At 34.5% G+C, this 15,299-nt stretch overlaps 1 protein-coding gene across 2 annotated transcripts; it reads right to left on the reverse strand.

The window, feature by feature from the left end:
* Nucleotides 1–1,121: 1,121 nt before the first annotated feature.
* On the reverse strand, nt 1,122–10,992 carry LOC110696399 (pyruvate kinase 1, cytosolic). 2 transcript variants are annotated; one of them, XM_021873687.1, is made up of 16 exons: nt 10,662–10,989; nt 10,235–10,331; nt 9,009–9,106; nt 8,560–8,715; nt 7,527–7,604; nt 7,007–7,138; nt 6,706–6,786; nt 6,507–6,578; nt 6,316–6,405; nt 5,350–5,494; nt 5,050–5,138; nt 3,688–3,783; nt 3,487–3,554; nt 3,013–3,112; nt 2,036–2,095; nt 1,122–1,560 (listed from the first exon to the last, which is right to left on the reverse strand). In XM_021873687.1, the coding sequence occupies exons 1-16, from the start codon at nt 10,728–10,730 to the stop codon at nt 1,408–1,410; spliced, it is 1,584 nt and encodes a 527-aa protein (XP_021729379.1). In that variant the 5' UTR covers nt 10,731–10,989; the 3' UTR covers nt 1,122–1,407. The 2 variants fall into 2 exon arrangements, 1 of the variants encoding a protein (XP_021729379.1); XR_002506284.1 differs by lacking the exon at nt 3,487–3,554 and having other exon boundaries at nt 1,482–1,560; nt 10,662–10,992.
* Nucleotides 10,993–15,299: the final 4,307 nt, after the last annotated feature.

The following is a 15,299-nucleotide window of genomic DNA, read 5'->3' on the forward strand; positions in this document are numbered from 1 at the left end:
TTCTTGTTAAGTTGAACCATTTCTCAACTATATGAACAAAATCATACTTCTATTTGTTCTTTCTCCAAGATGTTGATCCCATTAACAACCCTAGGTTCCACTTCATTCTTGCTATTTTGTTAGCTTTAGTCATTTTTGGCTTTAAAGCATTACTGTGTGGCTTCAAGTCCCCTCTCTAAATCATCCTAAACATTGTGCTTTTAGAGACATTAAGCATGTCAGCCAAGTCTTTGATACATGACCTCTCACCAATGCATAGCTTTGTTATGTCTTCTTCTTGGATTTGAATCCTTTTCCTTCCTGCCATATGGTACTTTGTGACTGGATTGTAACTGTTGGTTTCCTGTTTTTATTTCTTTGCATCATGCCATAAATTACTTACAACTCTTCTTGACAAATTGAACTTTTCCATTGCTGCTTTAATGGCTCCTCTGTTTGGATTGTCCCCTTCAGAATTTTTCAAGAGAAATAAGAGGATATTGAACCTCCCTTCAGTGCTGAGCCTATTTTGCCGTTTACGTTGCCTTCGTGGAGCTTGACCTTGCTGCCCATTCACGTGGACTAGTTGTGTGTCATTTTGATGTTCCTCATGCTGTTATTCAGATGCTTCTTCAGTTAGCTGCATATTTAAATAAAGAAAAGTCCCCTATTACCTCCACCAATTTCATCATCACTTGGTCCATCATCGTCAGGCAACACGTTCAAATCGATTTTCGAAGGCATGGCAAAATTAAGCAATAATAAAATAAACTCAAATTTTTTGTTTTAAGTTGCATGTAATTTTAAATTTTGAATAGAGTAATAGGTTGAAATTTTTGGCTTGAAGTCTTTATATATTTAGTCCCCTTCAAATGAAAAATACGTGATTTTAAAAATTTCATTCTCCCCTTGTACAGTTGCAATCCGTGTGCACCCATATTAAATGAAAGTGATTGGTCCTTTTGTTTTTCATAAGTAAATGTGATTGATCCTTTTTTTTCCTAAAAGGATTGCTGACATGTGAATGCATTTATTTTCATTTTTTTTTATCCAAAACAACAATCAATGTCCTTTTATTCCTTTTGTACTTCATAATCATGGGTTTTAAAGGAATCTCTAAGTATTTTAATTCCCGTGCAAAATGAAAAATAGGCATGTAGATAAGGGCATCTTTTAGGTACATTACATATAGATTCTACCATAAGATTAAAAGCTTGTCTTAGTACAAGGCTTACGCAAATGCCAAGCCTACTTTATCTAGCAATGCTAGACGAATATCAAATGCTAGAACCATCAAACAGTTCGGATGCATAAGATGTTTACTTATTTATTTAAAGGAGCATCGAGGGCCAATAGAGTTTGGCATACAAATCTGAAAACCTTGGGAGAAAAAAGAAGCAAAGACAATTCAGGCAGTAAAAGCATAAACTAGTCTGCAAGCTCAATGATCTTCACAACAGAGGAATCAGCGACTTTTTGGCACACAACTACACGATCATGTGATTTTATCACACCAGAGGCCTTTCCATGATCTAAAGCAATCTTCAGTATTGTTTCATTTGTTGCATTTGTGGACTCAGCCTACACCATAAAACAACATAGTAAACTTAAGCTATTTATGACTTTGCAAACAGAAACTGATAAATCAACTCAAAGCGGTTAGCTAGCTAGTTTAAGAACACTGACACAAGCATGAACTTATGGTGCTCTAGCTGTAAATTGATCAAAACATAGTGCCCACGTTATAGCAGTGAAGATCATATTCCTATTATTCACATAAAGTTGTCACTTTTATGCATTTCTTTAAGTCTTCTTATAATTTATGCAAATAGAATTTCACTATGCAGCTCTTATAATAGTGGCCTTACAGACTCTATTCTGCTTCATTTTCTATGTATTTTGATTTCTTATCGTTGGTTACAGACCTTGCAGTTGAGATGTTTCACTTCTCTTTGCTACATATATGTTAGGAAATGCTACATATGATGCTACAACAATATCAGAGCTTCGAATGCAAAATAAATACTCGTATAATAAAAGACAAAGAAAAACTTACAGGATGTCTTGGATCTGCGAGCATTGGGAAAAGGCCTCTAATTATGAGTGATTGCCTTGCCTGCAAGTCACAAAGAAGGAAGCATGAAGATTTAAGATAAGAAAAGCAGCAATTTACCTGTAGTACGCCTTCAAAAACACAGGAAAAAAAATGGTAGAAAGATAGGTCTCTGAACTCTTTTATCTAGTCATAAGAACTTGTTTATTGAGCCTCATTTAAAGAACAATTCATCAATCTATCATTACTTCTTAGTTGCGCTCACATCAATTGATGCAATTAAACAAGCACATACGAAGGCATGCATGCACATGCCGCGAACACACAATCACAAAACCAATTTTCCCTCAGAAAAAAGTATATACACAGGAACTTTTTTCGGAAGTATGAAGAATTGATCAATACTCATCAAAGTTGAGCACACACCAAACTACCAAAGGAAATCACAAAAGTGAATATCATAAGTTAACGATTACAATTTGATAAATAACTGACCAATCATCCATCAGGTGATTTAGGATATATGCCACCGCAGGTTGAACAAACACTACTCCCTCTGTTGCAAAATACATGCATTATTTGGACTTGCACAAAGGTTTTAGTAGAGTTTATTTGTAAATTTATATTGTGTAAGTGGGACAAATGGGTGATTAATTTTTAATAATAAAATAACAATAGGGACCAAAAACAAGAGTGTGAGAGATTGATTTTATTTAGTTGTTAAAGTGAAGACGACGATAAAGAGGAAAGTGATAAAACATTTTGAGCGAGAAACATGAGAAGGGAGAAAAATAACAAAATAAGGTCTAAAGTAACCAAGAATAGAAGTGATACATTTATTTTGGAATGGAGGAAGTGATTTGGATTAGTTCCACATAAGGTCCATTGTTCAAGCCTTATATTTTGTAATTCTCAGCAGAAAATCAATTTTATAAACAGAGTGAGAATGCTATACCATTCATCTAAAAGCATGAACATACCTCATAGGCACCAGAGAAAGTCCACCGGAGTTGATTGGTTTTGAGCTGAGGAATGATAACAGATATAACTGGCATTGTTGGACGGTATTTTGCAAGCAACCTATTGAGTACAAATGATATTCAATCAGTCAAAGCCTTAATCCCATAAGTGGGGTTGGCTACATAAACCAAAAGTGATTATTCCGTATAGTAATCCCAAGTACAAATGACATTGAAGATCCAAAAACACCATAATTAGATTATTTTAAATGAAACGACTATTAATTTCACCAGATTAAACAAAAAACTATTCCCCCCATCCCACTAGTTAGCATCTACTATGTTTTCTTTTCTTACATTGTTTTTTATGACAATTAAAGAGTGACAAAGAAAGAAAAAAACCTTCCATGAGTAGATGTTAACTTAATTACGGGAAATCCAAAAATGAAAGGTTTAAGCATTTAAATCACCCAGGGTACATGTTTTAGATCAGACCTTGCAGCTCTCCCAGATGATGTAAAACAAATTATGGCAGATGCTTTCACTTTGATGGCTGCCCGTACCTAAGTTACGCAATTACGATTGTAAGAGTATTTAGTAGCATTAACCAGCGTGATTAATCTTACTTAATACAATACAGCTGCATGCAATATGATTAGATACCAAAATATGCAAGGAAAAAAAGAAAAAAGGTACCGCAGAGGAAGCAATGGATTCTATGTGTGACATAGGCATTCCAGCATATTTTCCAGCTTTCTTGAAATATGTATCATGATTGAACACCTTCTCTGCCTGCAGATTTTTTTTTTTATCACAACTATTAATTTATGTCAATAGTAATTATATGGACAAGAAGGTGAAGCCTTGCTGCTTTGATCTTTAATTAAATCACTCTGAAAACTAGGTTTATGTCTTTGAGAAATCACTCTGAAATTGTAATTAACTCCCATTACATTTAGTCTTTGCATGATCACTCATTCAATGGAATCTCAATAGCTTGAGATTAGATTTTGTCTATCCATAGTCACCTAGCGTTTTCTTCTAATTGATAGTTTTACTTTGATTAGAAGTTTAGAAATTAATTAATACAAACCAAAGAAAACTCAATCATTACCATTCATCGTGAATCGAAACTTATCACTAGACTTGTTTAGGGGTTAGTTTAGGGTTTATATAGTATCTTTGATTTTAAGAGGTTAGTTAACAACCTAATTTTCCTTTGTTGAGGTATGCTATTTAGTTTGGTATGAACTTTACCAGTTTAATAATACCTAGTTTGATTTTAAATGGATTAAGCAATAAGTTCCGGGAAACTGGTGAAGAGAACATAGCCTACACCATAGCTAGAACAACCTAACATTTGTCCTCAATGGAAGATCAGATGCATCATCAACTCAGTTGAGCCCCCTAAACTTCCTTCAAAAGCTTTTATATTTTGTTAGACTTCTAAGCATCCAATATTTCTGTTATAGCAATTAAGAATAAAATAAGTTGATGTCTAGTGGCTTTTGCTTCTTTCCTTCGAGGTTTCAGTCATTATCTTGCTGGAAAAGGCTATTTATCGTTTGACTACTAATGCTAGAGCCTACATGGATTACAAAGGATTTATCCAAAAGAATTTTGAAGAATTATGTATTTCATTGTTGGGGATGGATGACATAATACTCCCCGAACAATACTGTGGCAACAACTATAAACCCCAACTATCTAGACCTCAAATGTCAAGCAAGCATGTCAAGAAAGCATATGAAATTTTCATCATAGCTTCCTAATCTTTGACATCGTTTTTATTTAGTTAGTTATATACCTTCAATTCAATTTCCACATTAGATTTTATTGTTTTATGACTTATATCATTGAATCATTTTTAGCTAGGACTACCGCTGCTTCATAATATTTAATTTCAAAACAAAAGCCTTTCCACTTATTTATTTCTCCCTCGTCTCACCCTCATTAAACTAGTTAACTAGCTCATATTTCATAGTCCAATAAGAAAAGCACCGATTACGGACAATTAGTTCATTCTTAGATGACTGAAAAGAAAGTATATGAAATCACCTCAAAACATATTCTACCAACAGTAGAGATGGTCTCAACTGGATACAAGCCACGCAAGGTCTCTGCACCTAGAATAATTGCATCACTCCCTGGATCAATCAGAGATAGAGGAGATAGTATATTAGCAAAACGATGCTATACATGCTCATGAGGAAAACCTGCAGTAGAAGGCTTCTAAATATGTTGAAGTTCACTATGAGTAAGTTGAAAATATGCCTTTTTGTATCTACTCTAAAAATTGATCAACGAGAACCAATAAGTAACATGTAGATGTTCAAAATCTGAAAAACACTGGTATACCATCTAATACAGCATTTGCAACATCAGTTGCCTCAGCTCGTGTGGGTCTAAGGTTATCAGTCATGCTATCCACCACACGAGTAACCACTGCTGGCTTACCAGCCATGTTGCACTTGTGCAGAGCAGCCTTTTGGAATAGAAAGACCTGTAAAATCCATTATAACAAGTACATTTAATCAATAAGCCATCATATTGACATTTAGCTCTAGGTCTTTTAAGATATATACGAGTAATCGTTGTCTGTAGATTGTTTAAATTGCTTCATTGTAACCTTGATTCACATTCAAGAAATACAGAAGAATATCATACACTAGAACACAGACTGTTTATGGTACAGTTCATGAAAACCCATGTCCTCTTTAATACCTGGTCTATGTTGTACCTAGAACTAGAAGATACCCAATTTTGTCAAACACCACAAAGTCACAACAAAAGGGGCAAAATGCTGACAAGATTATGACATCCTGAAACAATATCTTCACAAGCATTTAGATATAGCTTTTAAATTATTAGGACACAAATTTGAAAAAATAATATCTTCTTTGTAGTTTTATTTCGAGGAAAAACCTAGAAAAGCTGATTGTTTCTATTAAACATATAACTAAGTGAAGCGCAGTCAATTCGCAAAAGTTACTTATAATTGAGTTATGTTTAGATCAATTGACTAGATGTATACATATACCTTTAAAAGTTTAAAACATACATTTATAATACAGCATGAGTGTTACTGAAACTCGTTCAAGAGGATTAACTTGTATAGACATGGTATATTAATGTCAGAACACCAATTGTTACCCACCCTTACAGATGTATTTATGATAATAACAAAGATAAACTGTAGCTCTGTGATCTCTTCAAGCAATATATGAAGATACATTAGGCACGTACACATGTAAAAAAGCATGAATTAAAGACCATAAGATCACACATAATTTTCCAAAAACAGCATGTGTAAAAGAATTAGACCTTCTCCGGCGGGAGATCAATTCCCAAATTTCCACGAGAGAGGATAATGCCATCAGCTTCTTGTAGAATCTCATCAAAATGGGTCAATCCCTTTACAAAGAAAGATTAAAATGCACATATCAAGCCGATCAACTGAGAGAACACAGAACTTCAAATATAAAAAGTAATAAAAGAGATATATCATGTCTTACTTCAATATTTTCAATCTTTGCAAAAATTTGAGTCTGCTGTAGATCACAATGATTAGAAAGGAACTCCCGAGCCTACATAGCAAGTAACAAAAGCATATATTGGACTAGTTGTGAAGTCACTCTAAAATAAAATATCAAATACACTTGTTTTCAAGACATGTATTGCCAAAACCCTGAAGTCTGATCTAGAAGTGTTTACCTCACGGATATCTTCAGCATGGCGGGTATATGACAAAGTGAGGAAATCAATATTATTCCGAGCACCCCATGTTTTTATCACCTGAGTCAATCGTTCAATGAGAATATGTAGTAGAAGATATATTATGAAACGAAATGTATAAGGACTAGAGAAACAAGTTCATTTTTACTATGCTTGTTACAGTTGAAGACAAACAACATGCATCTTAATTTAACATTGAATTAAACTTTCATTTTATATTTTCGGTTCCTTGGCAGCCTTTTCTACTGACAAGAACAAATGGTGAAGCAAGAATTACTACCTCTTTATCCTTTTCTGTCAGGGTTGGTCGATCTATATGAATTTGGGAGACATGCAAAGTGTATAGAGGCCCAGACAATGTAGCTGAATTCTTGATGAGGCAGACCACATCTTCTCCTTTCGATTCAGACACCTGCAGTGCAGATACGGAACCCATTATCTCCACTTGATGCTATTCCCAATTCAAAAACAATTTTCAACGGCCAAGTAACCAATACACATTTCAAACTTTAGGTAACAGAAGATTGAATAGGCAGGACCTATTAAAGACATAAGATTTATGCTCTTGATTGGCTTTTACTTCTTAGTTGCATCAAGTATTGAACTCTAAAACAAGGCTAGAATTAATATCTTTCCTTGAAAATTCATACAAGATCAGCTCATTTTCAAATAAACTAGAGATTCAGTCAATAGTGCACACTGTAATGGAAAATCCTTTACAATACATGACATATATAATTAAAGAAACCAATGTAATAACATAAAAAGATTTTTTTTCATTTTATATTTTATTGACTGACCTCAAGCCAAACAGAAGTAGTCTCACTTCCAGTGAATAGATACTGTCCTATAAAAATTGTATCACCAGACATCACGGCCTGCAAGATGTAGGTCGATATTTAGCACAGCAACATAGAAAGAGAGTAAGTTAATTATCCAACTAAATAATTCATATGCTTGAAAATTTGCAAAAACAAAGTAGACAGTTTGGTCATTTAAACAGTAGGTCTGTACAGAAACTTCTTATGCTCAAAGTACAGATATACCACTACAAATACATGCCCTATGAATCCCAAAATTGAACCAATCCTCAACAACCCCAACCCCCCCCCCCCCACACACACACACCCTCTACCCAAATGACGTGACTTGATAGCACAGCTAAGGTACCTAGGTCACATATTTATGTTTCTAGAAAACAAGAATAATAGCTAAAAGAGCAAGACGTATATTTGAGAAAATATGAACTAAGGAAGAACCACTTGCAAACATCTTTGTTAGTACTTGACAAATGAAGTGTATCAATGATATAGCTTGTTTTAGGGAAGTCAAAATGAACACACTTCAGAATTTCTGATCAACAACATAGGTTAAATATAACAGTGACAAATACCAACATAAGAAAAATTAAAATAGAAGAGTCATAACAAGCAGCATTTAATAAGACCAGATTCAAAAATTGACTGCTCGTAGGTACAAGATGAGAAAGTAGGTTATAGTCAGAAATAGAGCAAGAGCATTAAATCTATAAAGAGCCTTCACAGTGATTGAAGCCAAGACTCAACCAAATATAAAGACTTAGTCATAGTACCAATTAGTTCTCTGGTAAATTCTATAGAATTATTATAACAATATAGGAGTACTAAATATAAAATGTTACTTCAATAACCAAAAGATTGCCCAATGTTAAGGTATTTCAAGAAAAGATAAGAGCTACATTTTTTCCTGATGCGGAGGCTGAAGCTCCATAACGCTGCTGAATCATTAAACGCAAAGTTCATATGCAGAAAATATCTCAGTTCGATTTGAAAATTTTAAACAGTATTTTTTTACCTTGGATAGTCCATGAAAGTTGATGGGTAACAGATTTGAGTTGGCCTCTTTAGTCTGATCAGGTGTTAGAACAACAAATGAGTCTGCTTCAAGAGAAATTGGACGCTCTGTCTTATTGACGACTTGCAACTCAGGGCCAACAGTATCCAGCATGACCTGCAGGAAAAAAATCATACAGGCTTGATTATTAATACACAAAGGCAACTACAAAAATAAACTATGAAAACGTCAAGTTTATAATCTTAAACAAATATTTATGGACAATATTAACGTATTCTGTATCACTTTTAGTGGCCTTTAAATTAGTCATATACACATGTAAGTATGTAAAACATTAGATGGTATCTTAAGCATGCGAGTTGTGAACAATAAACTTATTACAAACCAGGTACACAAAAAATCTATTGGGAAAGCATAAGGTAAACATAAATCAAATAACATAATCTTACAGCACAAAGCTTCTTAGTATGCTTAATTGCCATCTTCAAAGTGTCCAAAGTTTCTTGGTGAAATTCAGCATTTCCCCATGAAAAATCAAACCGTGCCACTACCACCAAAAAAATATAGAGGTTATCATGTAATTTTAAAACTATAGTAGAAGAAACCAATAATAAAACCTATTAGTTCAATAATTCTTTCGATGTTACTCGGACTTGAATACTCATATAGTACACAACCATGTATCAGTGCCAAAGTGTGTTACCATGTTCGACACAAGTACGTATCAAGTGTCCAACTCGGCATTTGAAAAAAACTTATGTGGACCTGGTTCATATGTGACAGCTGACGTTATGTTCAACATGGTAACCCTTACTTTAACATAGTGACTTTTATTTGTGAATTAGATCACAGAAGTTTTAAAAAAAAGTCACTATGTTTTTTTTATAGTGACTTTTATTAAAAAATTTGTCAAAAAAAACATAGTGACGTTTATTAAAACTTTTGTGCACCTGATTCACAATAATATTATTCTAAACTTGAGGTCCACGTGTTATCCGACGTTACATGAACTGACTTTAATTTTAATATAGTAACTGTCATTATTTCTATTGACCAGTATATTAAAACATTCATTATAAAATATATTAATCTCTTATGACCTTTATTATAACACATGTTTTAATTTTGACATAATAACTTTTAATTTAACATAGAGACTTTTTATTTATGTAACGACCTTTCTTTTAAGTAGCAACATTTGAACATAATGACCGTAATATTAGTGGTCCACAATAAATTATTGTGAATCGGGTCTATATAAGAATTTATCCGGCTATTTTGTGAAAAATTAACTTAATTTTGAATTAAGTGAAATGTCTAAGTGTATTACTCATGTTGAGTGTCGAGAGTACGTACAACAGACTCCCTCTCTCCCAAAATAATTGACAAGTCAAACTTCACACACATGTCAATGTATTAGTTTTGGCCTTAAATGTCTGTAATTACGAAAAAAAAAAAAAAAAAAAAGTTGATATTTCATAATATAGTTTGTTTATATTGCTTTACTAAAAAAATTAAGAAGGTTGACCAAAGGTAATGGAGCATATGAATAATGTAAAAATAGACTATGTCTATTACTCATAGGATGGAATGAGTAGTTTCCAACATATTTCCTCTACTAAATCACACTTAAAATGCAAAATAAGCATTAAATAATTGAATTAATTAATAATACCTGACATTCCAGCATTAAGGCAAGCGGAAATGATTTCCAAGGAACGCGAATTGGGTCCAAGAGTCCCAACAATTTTAGTCATTGCAGGAAAGAAACTCTGATTTTAAGTTTATCAAAAATCAAAGAAAAATACCCATTAGTCAATTTAATGAAAAAAATGCAACCAATAGTTACTATAAATAGAAAGTTGACCATTATGTCAATCATCCAATAAGACAAATGCCCAAAAATCAATATGATACAGTATAATGCAAATCGAAAGATAAACGGAAAGCAGAGCCAAAAAAAAAAAAAAAAAACTATGATCATCAAGTGATCAAAATTAAATAAATACTAGTAAAAATGAATAAATAAATAAATATGACAATTAACAGAGTAACACGATAAGAAAATAAATAAATAAATATGACAAAATGGATCAACTTACAGGCTTGGAAGGTTCAAGGATTGAAGCCATCCTAATGGGTTCTTCGAGTAACAATGGACCTGAATGCATCTTTTAATTTTGTACAAGTTTTTGATTTGATGCTTATGATTTAATGGGTTCTTCGAGCAGAAATTGGTGATGTAAAGTTGATTAAAATAAAAAAAAACCTTGTTTTTGTGATTGATTTGGCAAAGATGGATTGGTTGTGAATCCAAGGAAATTGAAACAATGAGCAATAAATATGAGATGTAGTTGGTGGTTTGTGAGAGAGCAGGATGTATTGTTGTACTAGGTGTACTAAATTTAGTGGGAGTCAAGAGTTTTTAAGGATAAGAAAGCTAATTGCTTTATTGTGTATATTAAGAAGTGGTCCACACTTTGCAATATTTTTGAAACGTGTTAATAGACATGACCTAGAGCTATATCTGTCTCGATCTTAAAAAATTAATCCAAACCCAATTATGACTTGACCTATTCGAATTAGAGGTGTCAAAATTATATTTGACCCGACCCAAAAAAAATCTGATTTAGATTTTGACCCATCTTGACTCAATAGTTAAGCATGACTCAAGTTTGAAAAGACTTGACCCAACTCGACCACACCGAATCCGACCGAATACCCGAATTGACACCTCTCGTGCGAACTCGAAAAAATGATGATATGAACACAATACTCACTCGGTTTTTTTTATAAGTATTACACTTTGACGAACACATAGTTTTAGATAATCCAAATACGAGGTAAATGGGGTAGTTGGATTATTAAAAATTAATCCTAACCTTATCATGACTTGACTTGTTCGAACTAGAGGTGTCACAATCACACCCAACCCAACCCAAAAAATATCCGATTTAGATTTCAACCCGTTTTGACACAATAATTTAGCATGATTCAAGTTTGAAATTAACTGACTCAACTAGACCTCATCAAATCCAACCTTAACACCTGAATTGACACCTCTCATTCAAACTAAAAAAAAAATGATGATATGAACACAATACTCCCTCCGTTTTTTATAAGTATTACACTTTGACAGACACATAGTTTTGGACAATTTAAATAAGAGGTAAGTAGAGTAGTTGGAGTATTAAACACTTGTAAAAGAAAGATAATAGTGTTAATAGATTATTGAAAAGTAATGGATGTGAAGGAAATAAATAAATAAATAAATAAATAAATAATAATAATAATATATTTCCTTGAAAAAACAAAAAAAAAAACCAAAAACAAAAAACAAGACAAATAATAATAATAATAATAATAATAATAATAATAATAATAATAAAAGTAGTTGAGGGTTTGTAGGGGGATCATGAGAGAAAAAAAATATAGTTAAAAATGTAGCTTTTCTCCATAAAAAAGAAAGTGCAACACTTAAAATAAACGACTGCATTTGGTAAGTATAACACATAAAAAAAATAGAGGGAGTATAACTATAGGGAATTTTTTAAACTCAACCTTTGAGCCCGACTGTAATTACACTTTTAAGCATGGTGGCGTCCAAAAGAAAGGAAGCTACAGATAAAAGAGTCGCCAACAAGTTTTAGGAACTTGTAAACAATTCACGGGTGTGAAGGTTACTGATGAGTGACATTTATGTCACTCTTAGGGGTAGTATTTAGGTCTTTTTCCTCTTATTTTTCTTAGGTTTTTCCACCTCATTTATCCTCTTATGGCTTCTTTATGTGTTGATGAAAAGTAATGCTTATTTGCACTTATTTTGATAATCTTTATGCATTATTTTATCATCCCCATGCTCTCGTGAACTTTGGTATCTTCTGCAGGTTCCATGACGGTCCTATGCACGGTGGGAGGCCCCTTGGCCAAGTATGGAAGCCATGGACAAAGGCAAGAGGAGCAAAAGGGAAGGAGAGGAAGCAAGAAAAGGAAGTGCAAGAGGAGGTGTGGCCGAACCTCTGAAAGGTCCGGTCGAACCTAGGTGTGGTCAAACTTTTGAAAAGTTTGACCGAACCTCCAGGGTGCAGTGAAGGCAGTGTCAAGCCAGTTTTCAGCAATTTTGCAGGAGAGGTCGAACCTCAAAAGTTCGAACAAACAAGGATCAGGGAGGTTCGACCGAACCTACACAGGGTTCGACCGAACCTACCCTGAGTCCGACCGAACCTACCCAGAGTTCGGTCGGACCTTTTCCCGATCTCAGCCAATTTTGTACGGACTATTTAAGGTCCTTTTGAGATCGTTTTTGAAAAAGGAAGAAAGACAGTAGCCTAGTTTTCAGAAACCTCTCTTAGTTTGAAACATTCCTTAGGATTAATTTAGCTTAGTTTTCATCAAATCAAATCATTGTATCAGTGAAATTCAAGAATTATTCTCAAAGTTTGGCAATTTGTATTCAACATTTGAAGCTTCAATTAGTAATTTCTCCAACCTTCTTCCTTTTAATTTCAGATTTTATTTGGTATTTGCATGTTATTTAAATCTTCTTAGTTCTTGGTAATTTGTTATTGGATGATAGTTATTTCAATTGTTAACCACTTTTCCCCAATTATTGAAGTATTTAGAACCCTAATTCTTGATTGCATGTTGATAAACATGAGTTGTGAGTAGTCTTCTTGCTAGGGGTTGGGTGAAGCTCGACCTTTTGGGTTAACTATGCAAATGTGGGAGAAGCATTGATGTTTGTATTGCAATTAAATTGATTATATGAGATTGCTTGTTAGTTCCTCATGATAGGTTTAGCTACCCTTGACTAAGGAGCTTGATAGTATGATATGCCTAATTTGACATGGAAGTGTAAATTGAGTACGTCATTACTTATTGTAATTTGATTATGTATCATCTATTGCTAAACTAATGAGGAATCTAAGTTTAGTAGTGTGAGTTGTTTTCTAATTGCATGAGGTTGATTTTACATATAGTCCTTGCTATATCTTGTCTACTTTACTCCCCGTTTGCCTATTTGCCTTGGTTGAGTGGATCTCATTCCCTAGTATCTTTAATTCATTGATTTAGAACCATAGTTTGTTTGTCTTCTTGACGAACCCCAATTCACCAATTGACTTCGAGTTAGCTTAAGTGTAAAGATCTTTGGCAATCATATCCCGTTCCTTGTGGACCGAACTCTTACTTGTCATTATGCTTGGTTTGTAAGGTGTTTGTTAATAAATGTGTTTGATTGAGTGTGGAATGTACGACCGTTCTAACGCCCATCAAAATGGCGCCGTTGCCGGGGAACAGTGTTGTTGATAGCTAATTGATTACTTGAGTCTAGTTCACCATAAAAAAAATTTCAAAAAGATTGTTTCTTTTTGGCTACACTTGTAGCCTTGGTACTAATTGCGTTTGTTGAGAGTGTATGCGCAGAACTCATAACAGGATCTTGGTACCTTACGATCCCGAGATTGAGCAAACTTATAGAAGGAGAAAAAGAGCCGGTTCTAGGCCGTTTACTACTCCCCCAGCTAGGGAGACCAATTTCGAGGAGGGTCGAGATCAAATGGGTGACGCGGAACCACCACCTCAAAGACCTTTAAAGGAGTTGGGAACTCCGGGAGCTTATAGAGCTTCAAGCGGCATTGCTCCACCCGTTACTCAAGCCAATGACTTCGAGATTCGGCCCGCAATGATTAATTTGATTGAAAGGAGGCAATATAGTGGAGCAAAACATGAGAGCCCTCTTGCACACTTGAACGAGTTCGAAAAATATTGTAACACGATCAAGGTAAATGGGGTAACTCAAGAGTTTGTGAGACTAAAGTTGTTTCCTTTTTCTTTGATAGGAAGAGCTCTTGAATGGCTTGAGAAGGAGGTGAGGCCTAACTCCTTGAGAACTTGGGACGAGGTCACCACGGCTTTCTTAGGAAGATTCTATTCCCAAAAGAAGACGGCCGAGGCAAGAGTTTTGATCCAAGGTTTCCGTCAAAAAGCTAGTGAAACCATTTATGAAGCATGGGAACGATACAAGGAATATCAAAGGGAGTGCCCTCATCATGGCATTCCGTCATATCAAGTGCTTCAAATTTTCTATGGGGGCTTAAGCCCACAAGGAAAGACTAGCTTGGACGCAGGAGCGGGTGGCCCGATTATGAACAAGACGGAGGAGCAAGTCATAGAGATAATTGAGGATGTGGTGAGGCACCACATGGATTGGCAAGAAGGAGAGAGAGATTCTCTAAACAAGGGAGGAAATGCGGTTTACTCCGTTGATCACCTTAATGCCATCAACAATTTGACCTCCCAAATCGCCAACCTTGGAAAGGAGATGACGTCCATTAAGGCAAAACTAGAGACCTCTAGTTCAACACAAGAGCATCCCTCCCAATCTAAGGGGAGAGGTATGAATTCTAACTCTTCTCCCTCTACTTCTAATAACATGCCTCATGGATGTTTGTTTTGTGAAAATTGTGGGTCTTATGACCATGATACCTCTTCTTGTAATTATGATTTCCAACCCCAACCCCAATACGAAGATGGTAATGAAAATGAAAATGAACAAGTTGGTGAAGGATAATTAGGTCGTTGGACTAACTACCCTCAACCAAACAATATTTATAAACCTACACCTACACTAAACAAGTTTAGTGGTAAGTAGAGGGTCGAACCATGGAGACGACATAAACACTATCAACACCACCACCAATTAAGCTAGGTCAAAGAGATAGGATGGATAGAACAATAAA

The sequence above is a fragment of the Chenopodium quinoa genome, unplaced genomic scaffold (assembly GCF_001683475.1).
Source record: "Chenopodium quinoa cultivar QQ74 unplaced genomic scaffold, ASM168347v1, whole genome shotgun sequence".
Taxonomy (NCBI): Eukaryota; Viridiplantae; Streptophyta; class Magnoliopsida; order Caryophyllales; family Amaranthaceae; genus Chenopodium; species Chenopodium quinoa.